The 27,604-nt window shown below is 40.0% G+C and overlaps 2 protein-coding genes across 2 annotated transcripts; both read right to left on the bottom strand.

Annotated features, from left to right (window-relative positions):
• Nucleotides 1–1,271: 1,271 nt before the first annotated feature.
• On the bottom strand, nt 1,272–18,276 carry HTATSF1 (HIV-1 Tat specific factor 1). Its single transcript, XM_032474492.1, has 10 exons — nt 18,078–18,276; nt 17,656–17,896; nt 15,767–15,947; nt 15,068–15,115; nt 14,445–14,599; nt 12,309–12,472; nt 10,932–11,031; nt 5,138–5,227; nt 4,081–4,218; nt 1,272–3,552 (listed from the first exon to the last, which is right to left on the bottom strand). The coding sequence occupies exons 2-10, from the start codon at nt 17,839–17,841 to the stop codon at nt 2,299–2,301; spliced, it is 2,316 nt and encodes a 771-aa protein (XP_032330383.1). The 5' UTR covers nt 17,842–17,896; nt 18,078–18,276; the 3' UTR covers nt 1,272–2,298.
• Nucleotides 18,277–22,248: 3,972 nt separating this feature from the next.
• On the bottom strand, nt 22,249–27,044 carry BRS3 (bombesin receptor subtype 3). The gene is made up of 3 exons (XM_006195468.2): nt 26,464–27,044; nt 24,531–24,882; nt 22,249–22,847 (listed from the first exon to the last, which is right to left on the bottom strand). Exons 1-3 carry the CDS (start codon nt 26,889–26,891, stop codon nt 22,434–22,436), a joined length of 1,194 nt encoding a protein of 397 aa, XP_006195530.1. The 5' UTR covers nt 26,892–27,044; the 3' UTR covers nt 22,249–22,433.
• Between the last annotated feature and the right edge of the window lie 560 nt (nt 27,045–27,604).

Raw genomic sequence — 27,604 nt, 5'->3', positions numbered from 1 at the left:
AAGAATATTGACACATATTCAGAGGGCAAATTTATAAGCCTTCTACTGTTGTCCAAGCCATGGCATTGTTCAAACTAACAGCGCTTCTTGGCATTATTTGAGGGAGACGTATTCAGAAAATTCAGCTAACTCCCACCTTTTCTCCAAGCCCGGGAATTACCAAATAGTTTACATCAGGAAAATACATTCTGCTCTAAAAAGGAAGCGGTAGTGGCTTCCCAATGGGCCAGATTTGGCAACCCAGGGCTTCAGAAAGAGCCCAGAGTTATTATTATTACTTGAGAAGGAAAACAGATCCTTGGAACAAATTACTGCAATTTTGCGGTCAGGCTTCTTTTGTAGAAAGCAGTAATGATTTCAAGGATTTCATTAGTATCGGCCAGACCAGTGGTATCCTTACCTTCTCACGTGGAGTTTCAAGTTCGTTCCTATACAACGTTAGTTGTAGACTCAGACATTCAAGCCTTTCAATGGCATCCCTGAAGCAACTTCTGGTTCATGCACTGAGGGCTGAATACATTACTTGATATTTATATAAAGTATACAGTCTTAAGGAGCATTACTTTTAGAAATTATCAGGTAATTGTTGAGCACTGCTATGCTTACCATCCACCCCTACCTCTTCATTTTCTTTTGATAACAGGATGCATTGTTGTTTCACAATAAATTCCATTTTCAGGACCAATAAAACCTGGTTAGAAAACAGGTGTCTGTGCTTCATGACTCTTCATGTCTGTTCATCAGTACCACCTTATAAATCACGTAGCATCTTCCAGCTGTTTGTGACTTTTGTTTCCAGGGTGTTTATACGAAAGGAGCATGAGTATTTGGTATCAACCAAATTAATGAGCAGGGGAAAAGAAGTTAGAAGGAAAACAGCCTCCTTCTAACAACAGTCTTAGAGTTAATTTATGTTGTAGTTATCTGTTCCAATCATCGTGAGTGGAATATAAAGCATCCTTTTCCTTTCGTTTTAGAAAACCAATTCTCCAACGAATTACAATAAATTGTTAAAAACACACACAAACACACACACACAATAAATATAGTGTTTAAATGCTTCTGGCTTACCCTTAAAGGGAACAAACACTATTTTGGTTTGCAATTTTTCTATATTTAACTTTCTTCACCTCATTTACAGATTTCTCCTTGGTGAAAATCCTGAAGGTTTTTCATAGATCCCAGACATCAACTAAAAAATTCTTAGCTGGCTTCAAGTGCAAGAACTCTTTTCTGTCTAAAGAGGGTAATGATTACACTGACAGACGGTATAATGAAAAAGCACCAATGCAGTTTATTTTAATTCTTCTAAATTTATGAGAAGAACTTCTTAATGCTACATCAGAAGTCAAGTCATCAATACTTAATTTGGAAAGCGCAATCAAGAAAGATCCAAATTCTTATCAGGACTACACAACTTAGCATAGTACTAGGTACCATGATCCTAGAACAAAATCAAAAACAAAAAAACCTAAAATATGAGTGACAAAAGTTCTTAAACTCCAGGGAATCCACGAACCTCCCCCAAACTGCAGACACAAAAGGTTGTGTAGTGTGTGCACACACTTTCCTGGGGAAAAATCCTGTAACTGTAATCAACGTCAGAGGAGCCCAAACAGTACACAGTAGAATTCTGACTTCCTCTAGATTTTCCTTAATGGAAGCTGTGGACCTCGGGAAGTTCACTTGTGCACATTTAAGAGCCAATTTTTGTGGGAATAGGGTAGAAAAGAGAAAAGTAACTGGCAAGGACTGGGCAGGGAAAACTCCAAAGTATTCTTTGCTTTCTAAGTTTTAGTAGCATGTTCTGGTTAGAGAGGGAAATGGGGACATCTGTGGTAACAAAAGCTGGAAGCAAGGAGACTCCTAACGGATTTTTCAAGTCCCTGGAAAAATCAAACTTTAGTATGAATAGAGCAATAGCAAGAATTTAAAAATGCAATTTAACTCAAGTCCAAAATTCAGCTTCTGCATATTAACAACTTATTTTTTATTTTTGAATATCACAAACTTCAATTAGAATACTTTAAAAAATATTATTCTGCATGCATTTAATAAATCTGACAAAGGACAAGTATCCAGTTTGCTTGTATTACGCTATGAAGTTTTAACTGAACAGCCAATGAACATACACTTAAAATCATTAAGTACAGTAACAATGAAAAAATTCACTGCATTAATCTGATGGCATCCTATCACTATGCACCGCACACGTTCATGTAACACTACTAGTAATTACCCTGCAGCAGAGGCAAAATGTAGATGGAGGAATCTCCCTAACAAAGCAAGTTTAAGGGATTAAATATCGTCATCATCATCATCACTACTGAGGACAAAGCTGCTGCCTGTGGACGGGGGCCCTTCTTCCTTAACTTTCCCTAAACCACCCGTGGTCCCTCTCTCATCAGAATCCTCAAATAATTTGTCACTGGAATCTTCTTCGTCAAACAACTTCTCGTTGGAATCTTCATCTTCGAACACCTTTTCATCTATGTCTTCATCTTCCTTCACATTTACTTCTTCCTCGTCCTCTTTTCCGTCGGAATCTTCAAACACCTTTTCATCTGCATCATCTTCTTCATCCTTTTCATCAGCATCTTCGAGCCCCTTCTCATCTGCATCTTCTTCGTCCTCTTTTTCCTCCGACTCATCATCAAATACTTTCTCATATGCCTCTTCCTCTTCTTCCTTCTCATCTGACTCGCCGTCAAACTCTTTCTCAGAGCCTTCTTCATCAAACACTTTTCCCGAGCTGTCATCTTCGAATTCTGATTTTTCAGAGTCATTTTCTTCTGACTCTTTTTCAAGAACGTTTTCATTAGACTCCTTGTCAGAGCCCTCCTCGGCACAGCCCTTCTCCAGGCCGTTTTCTTCTAACTCTTTTTCAGAGCCATCTTCAAACTGCTTTTCCGAGTGGTCTTCAGACTCCTGTTCTGAGTCGTCGTCTTCGGCTGCCTTTTGGGGGCTGGCCTCCCCATCAGACCCCTTGCTGGGGCCTTCTTCTTCCAGGCCATTCTCCTCACGATCCGTTTTGAGTCTCTTCTTTCTGGCCTCTCTTTCAGGGCCATTTTCCTTTGACTCCTTTTCAGGACTATCCCCTTCGCACCCTTCCTCGGGGCTGCCTTCTCCAGACTCTTGCTCAGGGGTGTCTTCTTCATGCTCTCTTTTGAGACAGCCTTCCTCAGACTCTCTTGCGAGGCAGCTCTCTTCAGATTCTTTTTGGGGGCAGCCTTCTTCAGCCTCTTTTTCAGGGCCACTTTCTTTTGCATCTTTTTCAGAAGCAGCTTCTTCAAATTCTCCCCCATCTTCCGTTTTTTCAAATTTCTTTTCATCTATAGGTTCTTCAAATGCCATTTCGGTTGCGCCTTCTTGAACATTCGTTTTAGATGATGTGCCAGGGTGCTCTGAAAAATGCCTGACTCTAGAAGGTCCTGCCTTTTCTGGAGCGCAGACGGAATTTGAACGCTGAAGGCCTCTGTTGGCCTCGGGAGCATTGAGGAAAGCCTCCCATCCTCTCAGCCTTTCCTCCCTTTCTCTCGTGGTCTCCTCCACCTGTGTGCATAAGAAAACTGCCATTACAATATGTTTTGGGCAAAAAGAGTAACAGTGGCTCTGAGCATTTGTAACATCAAAAGTACTCTGATTTTCTAAGGCATCTCTTTTAGGAAATTGAAGCAATTCTCTATCTTCAGTTTTCAAAACTTTCCATCCTGATTTACTAGAGCTGACCTTAGGATCATTTAAATAAATGCCCAACACCACAGTACTGCAGGAAAGCCTCATCAATTAAAAAGTTAATCTTTGAACTGCCTGTATTTTACGACGCAGGAAAGAAGAGAAACGCTTTGGTTTAACGTGTTCTTATTGCTTATTCTGAGCAAACTTCAAGATTTCAGGGCTATAAACCGAAAGAATGAAACACTTCTCTTTCTGTGCTCTGAATGTAATGTAGTACTTAAAAGAAGTACTGGTTTACAGTAAACAGATTAAACGGAACCCAACACTTACGTGAAAACCTGCTAGATCAGTGTTTCTCGGTAATGGAACAATTCATGCACCCTTGACAGCTGCAGAACTCACCTGATAATCTGTAGTCCCATCCCAGGCTTCGGCAGTGATTTGACGGCCACCAAACCACCTTCCATCGAGGGTTTGAATACAATAATCAGCTTCCTCCGGATCCCTAAAGGACACAGATGCCACACCATCAGGGTGTCTCTAGAAAGATAAAGAAAAGATGAATGAGAAGGTTTAGGATAAAACATATACATTTGACGAAGTAGGTAAGTAGTGTTCTTCCTGATCATTTGAGCTAAAGACTTTACGTATGAAGTCTTTCTTCCCTTTTACGCCAGCCAGTGACACACACCTAGCTGCTTCTTTAGCTGAACCTTGTCTAGCAAAAACCAAGCATGATATACTTTGAAATGTTTTTGCCGATAACACTGTCTAATGAGAAGCAAAACTGTATGGTTGCTACAAATGTGGACTCTGAAGCTGAAGAGCCCTGGGACTGAAGTCTGGCTCTGCCACTGACTAGCTGAATGACCTTGGGCAAGGCGCTCAATCTCTAAACTTCCCCATCTGTAAAATGGGTAAATAAAGAAAATGGGTCAAACAGCACCTTCCAATGTCCAAGGATTATGAGGATTAAATGGGATAACAGGTAAAGTGTTGATTGTAGTCTATGATCAATAAATGGTGACTCAATTATTGTGTGTCAGTTTTGGATGTAAGCAGAAGGTGAGGAGGGGAACATGCGGGAGAATATTTTTCTTGATTGTTCTTCTCCAAATATGGAGGGAGAAGTAACTCACAAAGAGGGGGAAACGTGGGCAAATACGGAACTGTAAGGTCTCATATATGTTTTCTGTGCTTTCTTTCACCTGATCATATACTCCAGAGTGATGATAAAAGAAAATAACCAAGGCACACCAAGTCTATCAAAACCTTGACCTGTAATCCATGTTCATCTAAATATCCTATCTAATACTGCTAACAGATAACTACCACTAGATAGCAGGCCTACTATATAAAAACATTAACCCGAAATCTGGGGGCATACTGACATCTGGCAATAACTTACTAAAATGGAAGCAAATTGCTTTAGGAAACATTGTCTAAGTCATAAACTTACATCAAAGAGAAGGAGCTTCCTAATTTGTCCAAACTTTGAACACTCTACTCGAAGGTCTTCTCTGATCTCATTCAGCACCAGTGGATCATCCTGCAAACACACACATGATTATTACGGGTTTGCCCCCTTCTTTAAGTCCAAATCCTGAGAATCAAATTTCTTTGACAAACCAACAGATAAGAAAAGGTTTTGCTTAAGGTTAGTTATGTTTGTCTGCAGTCTGCAAAATGAAAAAAATCAAAATCAAATGGAGTTAGACTACCATGGCTGCTGCCACCACCACGGGTCTGCCCTGCTGTAGGACAGGGGGATGGACAAGTGCCGTAGGCGGGAGGAGGAGTGTGCTGGGGCAAAAGAGAGGGAAGGCAAATGGCAGTGGAAATCCCAAGTAACAGCAGCTGTAGGGACAAGAGAAGTCCTGTGACAGTATTAACTCAGAGATCGCTGATTCCTATGTTCTGCACGGGCATCACCATGACTGTCTCGATAAGAAACCTTTGCTTTGTGTTTTGTATAGATTCCTATTTACAGAAATGTTGCAATGGGGAGAGATATATCCCTTTCATTGACTAAGTGTTCTAAGGTTATTCTTTGTGCTTCCAAGACTCGACTTTAATTCTCAGGGTAACCCCCCTTATAAGGGTTCCTGTTCATTTTGTCTCCTACCACACTGCAACAGGACCACACAAATAAGCTGTTGTTAAGCACACAGTAAAACACGTTCTTAGCTACTGCCTTCTCGCAACTATGAGTCTATGAACAATACTCAAGCACTGCTGCTTCTCGTGGTCTCGAGTTCCGGTGGGCTCTCCCCCACCCACCCCCGCCCCAGCAACAAAAGGATTTAAGGTTCCCTGTGGGAACTAACAAACCTTTCTCCAAGTCCCAGTGCATGAAAAAGGCTCATAAAAAGTCACATTATCAACTTGAATTTCAACTACATACAAATATAAACAAGGATATTCGATCTATGAATTTCTGCTGAAGCAGACTTATACTTTTTACACTTTTTAGGAAACATTTCAATTCATCTATCTCATAGGTTTTTATTTTCCTTGCCAACTAAAGAGGAACAGCAAAAAATGACAAGTGGCTTATCCTTTCTAAAGTTCTAACAAAAAGCAAAAATAATCAACTGGCAGGCAGTTACTGAAATCACATTTAAAGTCACAAATATAAAATCATATAAACCTGAGGCTTCTACAGCTATAGTGGCAGGACGCTGGATTTCTCCCACTTATAAAATCTAACTTTGGAGAATATGCCAATTTGTTTTATAGAGAATTCTCAGACCTGAGAGGAATGGGGAATGGAGCACAAAAGTCATCTGGCAAAGTCACGCGACGGCTTTAGGGATGTGTGTGTGGTTAACTCCTATCAGATGGTGTGCTTTGCGCAGGGAGGAATCTTGTTTGACTGAATTTTGAATACCTCACAGGATACAGCACAGTCTTTTACACACGATGAACAGTCAATAAAAGCTTTTTCAGAGTCTGATAAACTGTTCCTAATACCTCCATTTTGTTTACCAAGAGAAATCAGGATTATATTAAAAACAAAAATTGTTTCAAAATATTTGAAAAATTTAAGCATGATTCCATCATAGGGGGCGGGGAGCACTACCTTCTTTATCAAAATCTATGTACCCTTCCTACCAGGGTGTCAAATTTCAGCGGAGTCTTCCCAGACCCCTGTTTTCATTTTTACCAGCTTGAAAAACTAATATATCTTCACTGCTATATAGTATCATGAGGTTTAAAGATAATAATCCCCTCCTCTTAGAAATATTTTTAACCTAAAGCATGAAAATTTTTTTAAGAACAACACTTTGCAAGCAACAGCCTTAGACTGAACTCAGACTGATACGCTGAAACATTCCGCAGTCAATTTTTTTCCAGGGTGGTGTTTTCCTTTCCTAGGAATAAGCCATATTCCTCATTCCTTTCCAAGCTAAACCTACACCATCCAAGAGAGTGGATACGAACCACAAGTGGCTGCCAAGCACTTGAAATGCGGCTACTCCACACTGAGGTGTGCTGCAGGTGTGAAATGAATACCAGATTTTGAAAATTTAGTACCAAAAGGAAAAAAAAAATGTAGCATAGCTTTTTAACATTTTTATACTAATATTGAAATTATAATATTTCAGATATACTGGGTTAAATAAAAATCATGATTAAAATTAATTTCCCCAGTTTCATGTTGTATTTGTATTGTTACTACTAGAAAAATTTAAATTACACCTGTGGCTCACATGATACTCCTACTGGACAGCGCTGGTATACACAACGAGAAAGCTCCCTTTGCATCCGAGTTTTGGTTCTTCATCTCTTAGGGTTCAAATTTTCCAGGCATGAATTTTTAAGTAAGGCTTTGAATTAAATACTGAATACCCCCTAAAGTTACATTTAAAGTATCAGTCTTCATTCACCCTAATACCAAAGAGTATTTTTAGGAATTTTGATTCTAACATTGGTGAACTGTTTGAGATGAAAATATACAGGCATACTTTGGAGATACTGCAGGTTCTTTTTAACTGCAGGGCAATAAAGGAAATACCACAATAAAGCACGTCTCACAATTTTTGGGGGGTTTCAAGTGCATATAAAAGTTATATTTATACTATACTGTAGTCTACTAAGTGTGCACTAGCATTATGTCTAAAAAACAATGTACATGTCTTAATTAAAAAATACTTTATTGCTAAAAAATACTAACCATCATCTGAGCCTTTAGTAAGTCATAGTACTAACATCAAAGATCACTGATCACAGATCACCAGAACACATAGAATAATAATGAAAAAGTTTGAACTGAGAGAATGACCAAAATACGACACACAGAAACGAAGTGAGCAAATGCTGTTGGAAAAATGGCACCAACAGACTTGCTCCATGCAGGGTTGCCACAAACCTTCAATTCGTTAGAAAAAAAAAATGCAGTGTCTGCAAAGTGCAGTAAAACAAGGTATGCCTGTATTCCACGCCCTGAAATCTGATTTCTGACACCCTTGGTGACCTGACAATTGTTTTTGTTGATGTCTGCTCTTTAGATTCATATGGAATCTTAAGTCAAATCAAACACTCCCCCAAAAAGTCTAATGAAAGCAGTTTTCCAGTTGAACACCTCTAACAAAAATTATATAATATAATATATATGTAATACCAGTGTTGTCCAATAGAACCTCCTGTGGGGACAGAAATGAACAACTCCATTATCCAGCATAGCAGCTAGTAGCCACATGTGGCTAGTACAACTGAGGAACTGAATTTTTATTTTATTTCATTTTAATTAATTTAAATAACCACATGTGGCTAAAGTCTAGCACACTGGACAGTCTACTACTGGTAGACTGTCTATACTGTGTAGACAGGTCTATACTGATACACTTCTCAGGTCCAGACCCACAGAAACGCTAACAAAAAGCCAAGGTGGCTGACAGGTTCCCCTCAAGCTGGTCAGACCACACGAGACCAGGCAGATGGGCAAACAAGGACAGCGCCAAGGGCTTCTCTGCCTGTGAACTCTGAGGCCCATCACTGCCCTCCCAGCCTTTGTGCCATAACCATCTGAAAACGTTCCTTCATTTGCAAAGACGTTAAGAGAAAATGTTTTATTCCCTGAGTGAATGAAAAGACTCTGCCTTGTGAGTAAAAAGGGTTTCATTCAATCATTTTTTCACTTTTTCTTCATATTAATGAGAATGTTGAGGGCCTATTAATATATATTGAGGGCCCACTGTGTGCCATGTGTGCCAAGTACAATTCTAAGCCCTGGGAATGTCACAGCAGATAATAATAAATGCTATCAATAACATAAAACTGGGTAATATAAAGGCTCTATAACTCTAAAGTTTATATTCAACCAGTAAGGGTTTTTCTAAAAAAAAAAAAAAGTTAAGAATTTACAAGTGTGAAAATCTATCCTTGCAAATATCCACTGGAAGGAATTTGTAGGAGTCAAGGAAGAATAAATGTGGCTTTTTGCAGGAAAGAGTATTTGTTAAGCTAGGAAAACTTAAGTCTGCCCAGGGTGATAATTAGACTTAAATTATGTATCTCAATGAGCAAGGTAGGAGGCAGAAACATGTAAAAAATTATTACACAATAGACTTCAAATTGCAGAGGTCCCAGATACTTTGAATTAAGTTTGCATTTATATTCACATTCAAGTGTTAGGAGTATGGAATGCTATGAATGAAGGACCTCAAGTGACAGAAATTAATGGGTCAATTAATTAAAAAAAAAAAACCTAATTCTTTACCAGGGAAATAAACTGTGGATAAATTGTAGGAAATTCTGGAGCTGTACCTACTAGACTAGATACCATGATCCATCTATGCATGCCTTTCACAGCCCCAGCCGGCAGGGACAGCATTTCAAAAAGTAGCTAGTGTGCATCTGTACATGTGTGTTTTTTAAACATACTTCATTAACGCCGTAAGCCTAAATACAGCAGCTCTATTCTATTTCAAGATTCTTCAGGATTCTAGTCAGAACAGACATCAAACATTATAAACAGACCATTGTATCTTCCCAATGATCTCAAGATACAGACTCCAAAGGTGTCTGGTAAACCTTATCACATCACTATTTGCAGGGATGGAGCTCGACAGACCATTTTGGGGCTCTCTCTACAGGGCTAAAATGATATTGCCATTCTGACTGTTTACATGCACAAAAGGAACAAGAGTGGGCTAAATTTTTCATTATGAATGTTTTTTTCTTATGCGTAACTTGTTCTCATTAATTTCAGAACCCAGGTAGAGAATAAAGAGTTGTTCTTCCATGAACGAGCCCATCCGTCTACGCCAAAACACGAAGATGAGGACAAGAAGCAGGACGCAACACAAGGTACCCGGAGGGCAATTAATATTCCTTAAACCTCTCTAGTAGCTCTTCCTCCTTTATACACTTTTTTACTTGCTGTTCCTGGAATCTTACATGGACGCCAAGTATTATAAAGTCCTCTTGATAGCCACTAAAGAGTTTTGTAAAAATTAGGTCCTGAAAAACCACCTCCACCACCTAAATGTCAGGGGCTGTACTTGATTAACCTAAGAATTTTTCAGGATCAAACTTTTAGTTACTGAAGTGAAGCTTTCATTTCCAAGTGTGAATTTGGTCCTCCTCACCAAAATCAGCTTGTACTGTTGCACCGCACTCAAAATCTGTAAGCAACTCCCATAAATCTTTTAAAGAATCTTTAAAAAAAAAAGAACATAAATAGAAAACAGAAACAGACTCATAGACATAGAATACAAACTTGTGGTTGCCAAGGGGGAGGGGGGTGGGAAGGGACAGACTGGGAGTTCATAATTTGTAGATACTCACAGGCATATGTAGAATAGATAAACAAGATGATACTATATAGCACAGGGAAATATATACAAGATCTTGTGGTAGCTCACAGCAAAAAAGAATGTGACAATGAATATATGTATGTTCATGTATAACTGAAAAATTGACACAACATTGTAAACTGACTATAACTCAATAAAAAAATGTTTAAAAAAATAAAGATTATATTTTTAATCACTTCCCATACCAAGTAGCTGCCATTTGGGTACAGAGTATGGGTATTAAACAGGCTTCCCTAGGAGACAATTAAAAGAACACTGGGCTAAACACGGGAAAACCTGAAACTTTCGATTGATTCTTGGCTCCATTTTCCTACCCTGACAACGACATGAACGTGCAGGATGTGACACGAGGAAGATGGGGTGAGGCAAGCTTTGGGCTCTCTTGAAAGACAGCATATCCATCCTTCTCTCAGTAAGAACACTGCCTCCTACCTCAAAATCCATAGGATGAAACATATTTTTGATGATGACAACTCGCTCGTGGCGCATTCGGGACGGGCCAGCTCTCCTCTCAGGTCTCCAATCCAACTGCCTAATGTCACAAAGCAGGAATAAGAAGCTGTGAATTTTGTTTCCGACTTGTTGGAGAGAGAGAAAAATGAGCTGTTAATACGATCCTTTATCGAGTATTTTTAAAAATTTTGTCTTTTTTATTTATTTATTTGCTGTTGGGGGGAGGTAATTAGATTTATTTATTTATTGTTTAGTGGAGGTGCTGGGGATTGAACTCAGGGCCTCATGCATGCTAAGCACACACTCTACCACTGAGCTAGACCCCCATGCCCCTTATTGAGTATTTTTTGAGAATCTGATTCCGGAACAATAATGTGTATTTTAGTCACAGTTCCATTAGAACTCTCTGAAATAAAAATAGTGTGTAGGTGAAAGATGGATCTGAAATCCCCAGAATATATATTTTTTCAGAACTGCTATCTGGTTACAAACATTCCAATGAGACTCCAGAAAAATTGCTAATTATTTAGTACCTATGACTATCTAGGAAAATATACTTTGAGGCCAAGAAAATGTTCAAATTGTACTGGTTTTTGGGTGTTTTATGATTATAAAAAACAAACTGCATCGAAATTTGTAAAACTACTCACTCTGTCACAATCTTAAATTTTACTGATTTCGTTTATAAAATTTTCAGGTATCTATTTTAACTGTTTTTCTAAAAACTATAGGCATCACAACTAAATGCTTTCATGATCATTTTATCGTTAGTTCAAGCATACTGTTAGGAGTGCTATTAGAATTCTCTCTGATAAAGGTACTTATCACTTTGGCTACTTCCTTAAAAGCAACATATTCCAAAAAATATATTAAGTAAATGGATTAACAGAAACATGGTGATATCATGTATATACTATACACAACCACAAGTACATGATAAAGTGATAAAACCTGTTGTTTCTCATTTCTAACTCCTACTAACAAACCTGTAGGAAAAAATTTAGTTCCTGGTGTAGCTTATTCAAATCCACATCAAGAATGAACTAACAGCTCTGGTATATAAACCTAAACCATCTTACTTAGTCTCATGCTCAACATTTTCCATAGAGATGGCTTTCTTATTTCATTTAAGCCCCCATTATATTAAAAATAAACATCCCAGAAAATGAAAACATTGCCATTGCCAAATTATACAGACTATTGCCTATTATACAGGTTACTGAAGGTTTCTGACCATCTAACGAAATCATTTAAAAATATTTTGTACGCATATTTGGAACAAAACTAGGTGGTTATTACCAAAAATATACTCTAGGATTTTTACGTGAAATCTTTCAAAAAGAAAACAACACACACTTTTGTTGCATAGACAGCTTTTTCTTGTAGTCTTTGCACTTCTTCTTCTTTTTCGAGGCGTCATATTCCCCCTTCAGTTGAAACTTGGCCACCTCTACATGTAATTTGTAGCCTCTAATTTCATCTTCATCCAAAAGTTTTAATGCGAGATCCACAGATTCCCTCTTTATAAAGGGAAAACAAGATACAGTCAGTCAGTAAGTTACACACCAAATTAAAACTCGTAAGTTCTTTAGATGAATGATGACTATACAGAAAATAAAGATTTAAATATAACCACCTACACTAGGATAAAGAACTCTAGAATGCGTATCAGGAGACCTGCATTTAAGACACAGCTGTCCGCAACCAGTTACGTGAACTTAGGCAAGTTATTCAAGATCATTGAGCCCCAATTTCTTAATCTGTAAAATGGGAATGGAAATGTCATCTTTGCAGAGTTCTTGACAAAATTAAATAAGACACATAAAGGGTAGTGACTGGCATACAGTAGGTGTTCAAAGTTATACCATCATTGGAATAGTAGTTTTCTTCTTGGGGTCTCTAAGTTCTCATCTATACAGTGAGGCAAATGGACTTGCATGATTTTTAAGGTGCATTCCAGTTTTAAAATTCTAAGATTCCTACTTAAAAAACTAGATGACTCAAGGAACTGGGAATAGCATAGCTAGTCTTTAATTTTTTTGTTCACCAATTAAAATGTAGGTCTGTGATATACTGAGAAGAAGATGATTATCTGACAGCTTGAACACTAAACATTTTTGCAGATTCTGGGTCCTGAACAGAGGGGACAACTGTCAGCTCTACAGATTCAAAGATCTGAAAATCTGAGGAGAACTCAAAAGAACTGAACTCAGCCATGCAATCAAATATGGATCCTGGACCAATTAACTATATTCTTCTGGAACTCCATTTACTGGGTTGCCAATCTTGCATTTTTATGGGTCATAAATTTTACATATCAAGTTTGTCAAAACCCCATTTTCTTCTTTAAAAATTTTAAAATCCAATCAAATCCCCCAAGAATCTGTTCACAGATTGTTAGTAATCCTTGAAGAACTTATAAAACTCTCAATCTCCCTGCATTTGAAAATTACATAAATACCTTCCTATAATGGGCATACTTATGTATGACCCCATCGTGTTCAAGAACAGGTCAAAAACCTCTCTCCCTCAAAGCTGCCAGCTTAGTCCTACTCTCTTCTGATTTCACTGAAGTGTTGTATGCTCGCAACACACTCACGATGCTGGTACTGTTGTTTTATCACTTTGACTTAACTTTGTAATTATTTTCAGGGTCCATGACACATGTACATGCCATCATTAGGTCCATTTCTCTTGTACCCTGCAATAATGCATAACACATGCTCCTAAGGAGACAAGTGTTCCAAAAAGGATGGCTGCCTTTGACAATGAACTTTCCCCATGCAATTTATTCCCCATGTAATTTATGGTACCATGAACACATAAAGTTCTGCAAATTTCTGTTAACACTACTCTCTCTTCTCTCCTATTCAAAATATATTTCAAAGCAGTAAGCATAAGCTATCACCTCCTTTATGGTCTAATTCAGAGGTCAGAAAACTTCTTTTGTAAAGGGCCAGTGAATAAACATTTTAGGCTGTGTCGGCCACGTGGTCTGTGTTGCAACCACTCAACTCTGCTGTTAAAACATGAAAGGAGGTATAGACAAATGCGTAAATGAATGAATGTGGCCGTGTTACAATAAAACTTTATTCATAAAGGCAGCCAGTGGGCTGAGTTTGCCAAACCCTGGTCTAAATCATTCCAATAGGCAAATAAAATGTTACCGGCTTTCTCTTCTTTGTGGATTTTTAAAACGTGTTTTGCACTGACTATATGCATATACTCCTAAAGAGATCTTTGCGGCAAGGATTCTTTTAAGACAAAAGAAGCACTTTGGACCTAAGACTTACAAAACACCTTGACCTCATAACATATTTTCTTAGAAGAGCAAGTGAATGTGATACACACAGGTACGATCTGAAATTTCCGTTTTCTTCACATCCTGCTTTGAATAGCTCTCACTCCCGGTTACCACCTATACAAAATTATAGCCCTGGTTCCTGAGTTAAAAATGGAGATAGGAGAAACTTATTTGACCACATAACTGACCTTCAAATAACAGCAAAGCCCATCTCCTTTAAGATTTCCTTGATTATCTTTGTAAAGTTTGACCTTAAATTCTTCTGTTTGAGGATCTCTCATTATAATGCCAAACTTGGACATGAGCTGTATAAATTCATCCACTGTAATGTCTGGAGGCAAACCTGTGACATTAAGAAAAATTTCAAAAAGTTATAAACACATCTACAATAATGGTGAGGGCTACTTAAGAATTCAACCAATTAGAATTCTGTAACTTAGATGAGTGCAATTTTGATTTTCTAAAAGTATGTAAAAATCTCACATTTATAGACCTGAAGAAATTTCATGTTTTAATGTATTCAAATATACATTAAAATCATGCTTTGCTTAGGCCTTGTATCAATGAATCTGAAGGGGCAAACTGCTATGAGTTACCTAAAGCAGACAGAAATGATGGCATGCAGTTACACACACTTAAGTTTTCCTAGTTTTGTAAAAAACATATTCTTCATTCATGTAAATGGCTGAACAAATAATGGCACAATGACAAAAAATAGAATTTAGAGAAACTGAAAACTAAAAATCACTTTGTGAAAAATCTCAGTATCAAATATTTTCTACTCTAAATTTGGTTAAAAAGGTATACATACCAGACACATAAACATTTGTATTTCTATCTTCTTCAACATGAAACCACCCTAAAAATCAAAATAAAATAATAAAACACATGCAAGAAAAGGTAAGAGTCCCCTTAGGAAATCCTGACAATGTGGCAGTTTCTCAAAACATCCGGAAACTTTTTCTTAACCTCAAAACAAGATAAACTAACTCCAATCGCTGTGCAGCTTTCAAAGTATTTGGATCTTTGGACAGATAATTCATTTCAGGGCCCTATCTGAAAAAAGATGGGTAGTTTATCTTGGTTCTTTATGAATCTGATACTACCCTAAAAACCCTCATCTTTGCACTGACTTTAGGCCTTGGCATAAGTGGCTTCTGACTCCAATCTACTGTGTTAGACCCGGCCAAGCTGAAGCAAAATTAACTTGAGTTCAATTTAATTAAACTCAAAAAGTAAAAAAGAAAAAACCTACAAAAAGAACTTTAGATTATCTATTAATAGTAGCTCTATTATGCGAAGGAAGAAACTGAGCATTGAATTGAAACAGCCCACCCGATACCCACAGGTCAGGGCGAGAGCCAACATATGAACCCAAATAATAATAATAATTTCAAAAACCCAGCTTATGATTCTGTCAAATCTATTTTAAAATTCTCCAAAAAGTAACTATACACACACACACATTTTCAATTTTTACACTCATGTTTTCCAAGCTGAATCCACTTGCCTGATTCAGCCTTTCTCTTTTCTCCCCTCTTTTTGGGATCACTGGGTTCGGGGGTTTTTCTTTGTGGAGGTTCCTCCGCAGTCCTAGCACTGACATCTTGGACACTTGCAGTAGAGCTAGATGCACCATCGTTAGAAAAGCCGTAATTGGCCTGATATGTAGCAATGAAATCTTCAGTGATCTAAACAAGAAATTTAGTACACACACATACAGAAATTCAAAAATGATTTCCTCCCGTAAAAAGTTTACACTGTGTTAAATAACAGCATATTCAGTTATACAACCTAACATACAAGTGTTTCTGTGGATAATAGTAATTAAAGTGTAAACGAAAGAACGGTCACCTTATGCAGGAAACTGCGCATAAAATGACAAAAAATTAAGACACGGGTACTTGGATTATCAACACAAAAGTCTGAGATACTGTTAAAGGCATTTTGAGTGATGTTGGCACCTTTTCTAGTTGTTTCATTTATAAGTTACTGTATCTGCAGTCTACTTAACTAAAGCTACAAGTAAATTTAACAAGGAAGTACTAGATAACCATGAAACAGAATAAAAACCAATAGTCAACTAATAATCTAACAGAATCAAATTTTCTTTTACTATATAGATGAGCAAGAGTATATGTAGGCTAAATATTTAATATCTGTAAGCAGAATACACAGGGTGGAACTCTAATTTGGTGTATAAAGAATGGGGCTACTAACAACTGTAAAATTAAATGCTTATTTTAACTCCATCGCTGATTAAATCACATTATCATTTAATGTCAGAACAAATCCAACCCACATCTATCCTCCTGGCTCTTAGGGAAAAAAAGCACAATTGCACAATGAAAGAAATGTAGTTATATCTTCATACCAATCAATGTCAGGTAAACACGGGAATGAGGAAAATTTAAAACTCAAAGTTTGAAGAGGTACGGGCTTCCACAACATAAAAAGATAGAGTCACAAATTAATCCATTATCAGATCACTGTCAAAGCGCTCAGAAGGCTGAAGAAACCAAGCCTGCACTCCACCTGGCACTACCAGTACTGAAGAGAAGTAGTAAGTTCAACAATTCGGAGTGATTGGAACATACACACAAATACGAAACGGGAAAGAAGAAAGTTAAAATAAGTAATTTTTTAAAATAACACTCAAATTACACAAGAGACATGGTTTGTATTCCTGGCTTGCAAGTTGATTAGCCTGCGATTAGTATCCTTTTTTCCACCCATAGAAGACTTTGATTAACAGGGTACTTTTACCAAAAAGTTTACAGAACTAAGTTTAACATTAGTCTTTTTACTTCCAAGCTGAAATAAAATACTCAACAATTACGAAGTACTCTAAGCAAATATGCACAGATCTTTTTCATCCAATATTCAGTGCACCTCTACTTGTATTCTTGTGGTGATATGGTTCAAACCTACATGTCTAGGAACAAAATTTAATAGGAAGGTAAAAAGAAATACAAAGTTCAGTAAGTAAAGATTTAGCAACAGCGACTTTTTTTCAAATCAAGAAGTTGCGTTTTGCACATAAAACATCTGAATTCCTGGGATAAGTGAGGTTGGCTACCTGAGATCAACAGCTACTAAATTTGCTCTCGGTGTTTTTCCTCTTTGTAATAAAAAGCAGTCACCAATGCAATAACCAACTATGACCTTCACAGATATAATTAATAAGGCATAGAAAAGACTTAAGAATTAAATTACATTTAAGACATACCCCTAAAGTTTTACGTTCCTTTACACGTCGGTTCTGCCACAGAGACAACAAAAAGAAGCGTCACTATCCAGAGGGGCTCTAACCCAGGACCTCAGCAAAGAAAACATGAAAGCGCCCCGCGAGGCTGGCCAGGCGGGCCCGCTCTGCAGTGCCGCCCGTACGACTCTTACCTTGGGGAACCAAGCCTTCTTGTCCAGGTCCCACTCGTACGGGGTGTCAGCCGACTGCTGCCCGAAAGAATCAGTTTCTCCGCCGGGATCTTTCTGGGTGTCGCCGTCCTTGGTGTCTCCGTACAATTCTTGCATTCGCAACTGCTCATCAAACTCGTCGTTCGCATCCAAGTTGTTGCCGCTCATCTTGCCGACTTAGCCCAGGGACAGGGTCCGGGCGAGCGAACAGGCCGATCTGACTCTGGAGGGGAACAGAGAAAAGGAGGTCGGCCACGCTCAGCCCGCGCCCCGCCGCCCCCCGGCCCGCCTCCCCGCGGCGCCCCAGCAGCCCCCGGGAAGTCGGGGCCGCTCGCCGGCCGCGCCGCTCCCCGCTCCTCCCGCCCTCCCTGCTGCTGCGCGCACGCGCGTGCGCCGCCGCCCACCTGGCTCGCCCCGCCGGGCCTCGCCGCGGATGCTCGATCCAGGGCGCGGCGAGAGCGCGCACGCGCGCCGCCGCGGCCCACGCCACCGACCGGGTCTGCGGCGACTACGGCTCCGGCGGGAACGTCAGGAAATCACTTGAAAACGGAGGCCCGCTCAGGCTGACGCAGCCGCCATTGTCGGCGCGTCGCGACGTCGCGGGTCGCGCCGACCCGCCCCCAGTGGCGTCAACAGGCGCCGACGCGAGCCGGCGGCGTGGGGCCCCGGGGGCGGGGCTCCGGGGGCCGCCTTGCTGCCGCGCGGTGATGCCCGCCCGGGCCGCCCGGGCGCGGGGCGAGGAGCGCGCGGCACCTCGGGGACGCTGGGCTCCGCGGCGTCCCCGCCGGGCCCGGGCGCCCGCAGGCGCGGGAAGGTTCCCACTCGGCCGGCGCCGGGCCGGGCACCGAGGCGGCCGCCATCTTGGGGGAGTGGACGGGGCGGGCGGGACGGGCCTGCGGAGAGAGGAAGGCGCACCTCCTCCGCCCCGAGGTCCCTCCTCCGCGTGGGAAACGAGTCTTTTTCTGGTTTCGTTACAAGTCCCTGGGAGCGGCGATGGCTCTAGTTCATCTTGGTAACCTGAGCTCCTAATACGGGGTCTGGTGTTAGTGCGTATGTGGTGAGTGAATGAATGAATGAACGAATGATGGGTGGAAGGACCAACCTTCTTTCCCAAGCCTGTGCTCCCTCCTTTGTCTCTCCGATACCTTCCTCAGGCTGGAGATGACTCTGGGAAGGAAGGGCAGCAGTTGCCTGCCCCTTGTTCTCTGTAATGCGGACGTGCTCAAGCTCCAAACCTGAAACTTTTAACATTCGGTACACACACCACTTTTACTGCCCGACTACCGCCGTTTTTTGGTCTGTCTGTTAGGAAAAACATGCATACATTTAGAACTTGAGTGCGTTTTTATAATATAGATAACAAGAATTTTATTAGGGTCAGTTAAGCATTGCTAAGTAGTTCTTCCTGGATCTAAAAATAGTATACAGCTGTTTTCAGCAGTGTGTTATTGGGCTCCCATTTCATTCCTGAGTGAGTTCAAAGCATAGGTGATAATATGCTACGCAGCTGCACGTGATACTGAGCGCCTGCTGTATCCACAGGCTCCTCTGAGCAGGTGGCCAAAAACTTTCCTTATACTTAGGTCCCACGTGACTCAGCCAAAGGCTACCCAGAGGCCTGTGAGGTGACCTGGCAGTGTAGCTTCGCATTCTGGACTGAATTTGACTCACTGAACCAATAAGCCTCTCCCAGAAAGAGGGATGAGTGTGGAACAGACAGGGACATGGTCAGAGCAGCACAGGAGCCGGGAGGCCCACGTAGGGAAGGTAGGAAGCAGAACAGAGGCCTTCTGTGGTGAAGTCCTCCAGGGGTGAGAGGAGAAGCCCAGGCAGTGCGGCGGGGTCATGGAGTCACCGTAATAGTGGAGTAGTGGAATTGGGAGCTAAGCATGCTTGTACCTGCAGTGGCATCCTATTTGGCCTTGGACCTGACAGTTGTTTGCTTTTTTAAAACAATGCTGTCTTTCTGAGGCCTGGTTCCTGTTCTTATTTTCTTGTTGATTCCTAGAATTAAATTCCTAGTAACTGAGGTAATCTGGAAGTATTTCTGTCTTAATAAGCTGTATCTTTTCAAGCTTTTTTGCAAGTCACAGAAACACTCAAGGTAACAAGCAAAAATGGGGGAGGAGGTGTCCTTTGTTATAAAGATAGGGAGTAGTTCCTGAAACTCCAGGACTGGAATGTAAATGGGCTGTGTGAGGGTCTGCTGGACCCAGGAAGACAGAATCCAGACAGCCAGCTTCTCCCTGAGTATCAAGTACATTCTTCTCTCTTTGACCTCTGTGAAGGGTGATCTGTGCTGTACTCCTGGCCTAATAGGCCATGGCCTTCTTGGTGGATAAAAATACATTAACCTACAAAAGCAGAGACTGCCTGGCCAGAGAAGTCATCTACCTGGCCTAGGAACCATTTGGAAAATTACTGAACTATACAAAACTAGATTTTTTTTTTTCAGTGGCCATTCAAGCTCACTCTGGGAACTTTCCTGTCCCCACTTCCTGCAATCTCAAGACTTAGTAGAAATAAAAATAACTTATTTTGAAAAATGACTGATGGATCCCTGACTTAGGATGGTTATAACTGCAGAAATTCTTTAAACCCAAATTTGCTATTTTCCAGAGGTATGCCGGTGTTGAATGTTTTGTAATACTTTCAATGTCAATGACAAAGACTTACCTCAGTTGGTGACTTTGTTTTCCTGCTTTGTAGCATATTATATTATTATGCTCCATTATTCTAAGTCTTGGGTCAGGGCAGACCCTGAGCAAAATTGAGAAGTATGTGAAATTTGTTTTTCATGTGTCCCAGCACTCCCTCACCAACCCCCTCCCCATTTAGGTCCCTTTCCAAAGAAATGAAATATTCCATAGTACCATTTCTGACACTGCAATAGGCAGTGTTGGAGAAATTGTGGGTATTTGGGCCTGTTTGTAAGGTTAGCTCTCACGTGGATAATCTGTTAAAAAAGGAGACCATCCCCTTCCCAAAATAAAACAAAGCAGAGCCATGAATTTTAATACCCATTCCTCAGCTCTGGATGGGAGGCTGATGCCCTATGAAGCCATTTAGGGAATGATTTTATATCCGATCCCTAAGTCACCTAGGGATTACTGAGAATGAAAATCAAAGTTCTTTGAGTTCTAGTTTTATCAACTGCTAAGCTCTCTTAGTTTTTGTAATCTGGTCCTTTTATCAAGTTATTTCTAAAATGTTATGCTTAGCAGAGTAAAGAAGTAATTTTTACCCAGAGTGAGGAAAATAGTAAAATATTTTGGAGCTTTGGGACTTGAAAATAAACTTGGAGTTAAAAATGGATTCTCAGTGATATTCTGTCAGAAGTATTATTTTTAGAATATAAAGTTACACAGTCACTTAAAATTTTATTTCATATTTATTTGTTTTTCCCCACTTATTACAATGTCCAATCAAAACAATACTAATACAATACTAACACCCCCCCACTTTAAGTAAACCAATTTTACAGAAATGTAAAGTCTAGTGTTAATATATATTCCCTTTTCAAGCCACATTTTAAGCAAAAGTTCACAATTACACAAGGCATTTAAAGAGAGCTCAAAGCTACCAAAAGCACATCCCCAAATCAAGTTTTAGAAAGTACAGATTTAACTATCAATAGTGCCAAACATATGCTTTAATTTGCCCCAAGAAAACATTGTCTGAAACCACAGATCTAAATCTGACACGTCTATTGACAACAGTTGTTTGCAAGAACAATTGTTAACAAGTTTATAGTGTTAGCAAGTAGGAGCAGAGGATAGAAAATCAGAACCTTCTACCTGATTCGTAAGGGCAGAAATTAATTAGGTCATACTCTTACAGGACTTAGGCACACATCGGGCTTAAGGAAGTCAAGCAGGAAGAAGATCAGATAACAACTGCACACCTAGGTGTTAGGGATTTCACGTGGTACTTCTACATCTTTTAGAAAGAGGGCACTGCTCACCAGAAAGAAAGGCATTTCTTTAAAGGAAGCATTTCAGACAATGGCAGGCTCCTGCAGATTTTTTGAAAGGGGTCCTTCTTTGGAACCCTCAAATGACACCATCGTGGCCACTTACTCTGCCTGTGAAGAAGGCAAGTTCTTCCCAATATTTGTGAAAGATAACTTTGCCCAGTTATCAATCAGCAGTAGTTACAAGTAGAACTATATTAAGTCAGTAAGCGCTGACCTAGTAAGGCAAGCACCCTGCCCCAGATCCTTACTCAGTACTTTATACTCGCTAACCCCAAAACATTTTCTTTGCAACTGGACAGCTTTAGTTCTAATGAATGGAATAGAGATTAACAGAAAAGAGGTGTTCTACTTCTCTTTGATCCCCTTTCATATGCAAAGTATAATCTCTAGATTTACACCACATAATAAACACACAGTTTTATGCAAATCACAGGAGTATATGAGAAATTAGAAGCGTCATAGATGTGATGGAAACAAATTAGATTTTTAAGTGTCATCTTGTTTATTTCACCTTCCTTCCTCTTCCACCTCCCTTAGGACCCACTGATGTATACAGATGTGTCTTTCTATACCTAGTGGGGCTTCATTTTATTTAGAAAGCCCAATAACATTCATGTTTGTACACCGAAGAAAATCATGGTTTGTCTTTTACTTGTAAGGATCCTCCCCTCCTCAGATTTCAGCACAGTTCATAAACAGCAAAACTCTCAACACCATATACCCACACATAGCTCAGAGTCGAATACACACGCTGGGAGGAAAAATACCATTTTTAATTGAAAAGCTAGACTCTGTTCTCTTCCTTCTTCACACGACACCCAGCGAACAAGGTCACACTAATTTCAGACACCTGAGTGCTCGCGGCACCCGGGACCCTTCCCGTCACAGCCAGGTTGTCAAGAGGGGTGTCAGCAGCAGGAGGGTCAGGCAGCCCTGCCTTGCAACAGAATAACTGAGCTTTAAAATGCTGCTGGAAGGTTTTGCTCAGCCAGTAAAGAGCAAAGGGGTTTACACAAGAATTGCTGAAAGCCAGAACCCGAGAGAGAATGGTGACAATAAGATGAATGGCAGAGGGGTCCACGTAGGTTTGAGAAGTGAATGAGCGGTAGAGATACAGGAGGTGATTTGGCAACCAGCAGAGAGCAAACAGAGCCACCAGCACCAACACCGTTCTGGCAATTCGCCTCCGGGATTCAATCTGTAGGGGGAAGAAAAATGGCAAAAACAACAACCCCCCCCAAAACAAACAAGCAAACAAAACAAACAAACACAAACACAAACAAAAATATTTAGCTGGCATTGATTTTTAAAAGCCATTCTCTAGATTTACATAGAAATTTACAGTTAACACACTGGTGTGCCTATGAACATGTCTGTGAGATTACTGGCTGGCACGTCCAGGAAGGCAGCCTGTGGTTATAGAATACAGCAAGTTAATTGACATGGTAACCCATGATCTTGGTCTCGTTAGCTCTAATTCAGACTCCCATTCCCGGTTTTAAGATACTCTAGGCTGTCTCCAATTTTCTCAGGGAGTGTTGTGGAATTATTGAAAATTTATTTTAATTAAGAAATAGATGCTATACAAAATTGCTTTCACTGCATCAGCAGAGGCTGACTAGGTTAGAATTGTCTTCTGGGGTTCCTGAAAGTTGCCAAATTGGTACCCAAGATTGTTTTTAATGTATAAGAATTCTAAGTATGTAGTCAAAGAAAAAAAAAAAAACAATGTGCCATCCTTTATGTGTGAAAATATCCAACTTACACCTCTTAATAAGAGAAATGAACCAGATTAAGTGAAGATACTGCCTGTGGTCACAGATAGAGCAAAGATAACTTCATGTGGGCATTAACATGCAATTTTAGCCTCCTGAGCACCCCTGTTGAACCAAACGAATGGACTAGCTCAAAAAAAAAAAAAAAAAAACGGCACTGAACAAGAAGGACCTACTGTGTAGCACAGGGAACTATATTCACTTTTTTGTAATGAGCTGTAATGGAAAAGAATCTGAAATACATATATATATGTATATATATATATATATACTCAGATATATATATCTGAGTCGCTTTGCTGTACACCTGAAACTAACATTGTAAATTGACTACACTTCAATAAAAAATAAAAATTAAAACATAACAGAAAAGGCACTGAATTCTCCATGTACTGGTCAAGAGGTAAATGGAATTATCTCCTCCCAACCAAGAAAGATAGAAATCGTGTTGGGTTTTTTTTTAATCAAGTGGAACAATGTTTTGCTAATATTCTTTTTATTCTGTTCATATTTACGAGAAGAGAGCACATCTGGGTCTTGCAGTGGTCTTAAGCTTCTGGGAGTCACTGCATTCTCTCACCACTGGCACTTTGCCCCTCCAGACCCCAGCTTGCTCATCTGTGTGCAAGTGGTTTGCATTGAATAATGTTCTGGCTTCTTGCCAGTCCTACCATCCTGTGTTTTTCTCTCACGCTGTAACCGTCTAAAACAAAAGGTGCTTCACTTTAGAGTCTCACCTTGTGCAATGTTCCTCACTATTCCAGGGGGTGATTTTGACTGATCCTAAACTTCAGCTGCCCCCTTTCTAATGATAGTCGTCCTACCATTTACTGAATGTTTACAGTGCAGCTGGAACTATGCTAAGCATTTCATATATTTCATCCAGTCCTCATCGTCGTTTTCCACATGAGGAAATTGAGGCTCAGAGAGGTTAAGTATCTTGCACAGGATTGCTCAGCTAGTATGGAATTAAATCCTGGGTCTGACAGACTCCAGAGCCCATGACCATAACAAAAATACCATAGTGCTATTGCCTCTATTGCTCACAGGTGCAAAAGCAGGCATTTCACTTCTAAATTCATGTATGAGTCCTGATTAATACATACCTGCTTGCGGGCTTGGCTTTGTTGCTCAGTAGGTATGTTCAAGGTACTTTTGTAGAGAGTCCTAGCAATCAAGGAATAATAGACAGAGATAATCGAGAGTGGAATAATGTAGAACACTAAGAAGCACAGCAGAGAATGTATCTCTTGCAGGAGCCTCTCAGAAACAGGATAAGAGGTACATGCTTCAATTGTCACATTTTTGTTGGGATCATGAAAGGTATAAACGTTTGAAAATATAGCCTCTGGTAGAGCAATTATCATAGACATGATCCAGATGCAGCCGGCTTTGGCACAGGTCTTCAGGATGGCATTGGAGGGCTGACGCTCCAGGGGCTTCACTACTGCCTTGTATCTAGAAACACAGAATCATAGTGAAGGTCGAAATCAATATCAAAATTACAGACTCGTAGGGTTAGAGGTGACCTTAGTGGTCATCCAGTTCTACCTCCTATCCATATGTGTATATAACCAAGTCAACACTAACCAACTGGAAAGGATTATGATTTCAAATACACATAATAGCTCCTGGTATCCTCTATTGATGCTAATCACCTCGTCCTTTATTCACTATAACAAGATTGTCCAGATTTGCATTTTTAAAATAATTTTTCTTCTAGATCCTCTATTTAGGGCAAATAAATATTTTCCAGCATGATTTTGTGTGTGACTGAGAGTAATTCATTACCTGTGTATTACCTTAAGTGTTCTAAAAGACTTCCTTTTAGTATAAGTGACATATTAAACCTAATTCTCCTTTCTTCGGGAGTGAGCAGTCATCAATTTTTTGAGAAAAGAATTCCCTAAGTTTATGCAGGAAAGAGGAGAGGGTTAATTTCTTCCCTGTTCATAAGTGCTAATTTCTTGCCCAAGCTGATCTGCAGGTAGATTCAGGGCAAGGCAAGGGTGAAATTGGAAACCCTGTACCTGTGCAAAGATGTCTCCTTATTCTGACAAATCCACCTCAGAATCTATAGCCTTTAAGCAAATCTGCCCTCAAAGAGAATATAAAACCGGTCAAAGCAAAATCCCATAAAAGACTCAGAGAAAGCTTTTCCTCCTCTCAGATTCTAGAATCTGAAGAAGCTATTCCTCCTGGTACTGCCAGGCATTGATTATTTACAGGCTTCTTGCAGGCTTTTTAAAGCATCACTTTTAACATTTGCAGCCTCAATTTTTTTTTCCATGCTTTCACGGTTATCATTCTACAATAGGAACACAGAAAAACACACTACTTAGACTGAAAATATCCTAACAGAGCCTGAACACCCTGACTGCCAGCGGTTCTCACACGCTCCATCCATAGAGCTCTAAAAGTCAACCGGGATTAATGTATGTCTCTGGAAACGAGAATGTCATTGAATGTCTATAGAGAAAACAAATACAGTTAAGTGATGACGGTATGCTGAGTTACCGGGAAGCCGAAAGCCTCCCTGTTTTGCTGCCGTTAATTAATTTGATGCATTTCAAATACATTAGATGCACGTATCTTTTTACCATTCTTCCGGTAGACAGTAATGCATATGTGGTCAATTTCACACCTATGCGGATGTTTTAATGTTGACAATATTGCACCACTAGGCTGCACTAATGTATAAAGCATGGATTGTTTTTCTTTTACACCTGGAATAATTTCTCTTACTTAGTAAACGGGGGGGGGGGGGGAGACACAGTTCAGTATTCTTTCAAACAATTACACTTCAAAGAGAATAAATGATCCCTAAAGCACGCAATTACAATCTGTCCTCCGATGCTAACACAGGATTTTTACACCAACTTTTATTTAAAATGCCCACCCCCCCATTTTCCAATCTTACATACAGGTTACAGAGTGTGAGAAAAGCAGCACAGTAGCCCGTTAATGCTAAGTACAAGCTTTCCTTTCTTTTTGTCTAATTTCACATCCTGGCAAATATAAGTGAGAAAAGAAACCCACCTGTCAGCGCTGAGAATTGTTAACGTGAACACTGATACACCAACAGAAGTGAGCCGGATGAAAGAGAGCACCTTACAGCCAATTCTTCCGAACAGCCACCCTTCTGCAAGGTAGTGTGTTGCATCCACTGGCACACATGTTAGCAGAAGTAAAAGATCTCCAAAAGCCAGGCTGGTGATGAAAATATTTGGAACTGTCTGCATGGATTTGGTCTTGAAAAAGACTTTGATGAGAATAGCATTTCCAAGGATGCCCACTGAAATGATCACAGCATAAGTGATATAGATGGCACACAATGCTTCTATTCCTGGAGAGTTGTCTCCGGTCCTTCCTTTATTTGTGGTATGATTAGGAACGAGAGAGCTTGATGATTCTGTGTCATTTGTGGTTGAAATTGAAGTCTGATTAGGTGACTGCCTTTGAGACATTTCTTCTGAAGCCTATGCCTTTAATATTTCTTCTGTTCAGTTCAAATGTGGTTGATTGTCACGTCTAATGCCTACGTCTAGTAATGAGATGGCAGGAGAACAGAGCAGAATGGCAAGCAAATTCAAGACATCCGGATACTCCTTTCCTTCAGTTGTGCTGTGTCTCCCAGCATGCTTGGCTAAATGCTTACTGATCTGGCACTTGAAGAGTGGGAGGTGGAGGAGTTTTATTGGTGTTTCCATGACAGAAGGAGGGGGGTTTGGGAAATGCTCTGCAGTTGCTTGTTCTTCTTTGTTGGGGAATCCTATGACTACCTAGGTGTCATTAAATCATGCTTATTGTTTATTAGAATCACTCTGTTTCCATATCCAAGCACGAAGATTCCTATAGATTTTTGTCAATTTTCTCCCAGAATGCGCCCATTTCTCTGCAATCAGAAGATGGTCTAATGCATTCTCTTTTACATGGCAAATAAGTATGTGTGTCCCCTGAAACACAAACTTGAATCTGGTCCTCAAGGTTTAATATCAGATGGCTGCCGAAGTAAGAAATCATTCACATTTTGACAGGACTGATGTTAGTTCTAAGGAGGAATAATTTAGGTGACCTGGGCTCATCACCTAGCCCTGATACATGGTAATTCTCAACCTTGCATATTACCAGGGCTGTGCTTCACAATATCAAAGCAATCTTTACAAGGTGAAAAACCCAG

This window comes from Camelus ferus, chromosome X (assembly GCF_009834535.1).
Source record: "Camelus ferus isolate YT-003-E chromosome X, BCGSAC_Cfer_1.0, whole genome shotgun sequence".
Lineage (NCBI taxonomy): Eukaryota > Metazoa > Chordata > Mammalia > Artiodactyla > Camelidae > Camelus > Camelus ferus.
This window is presented reverse-complemented; position numbering and strand designations above follow the sequence as displayed.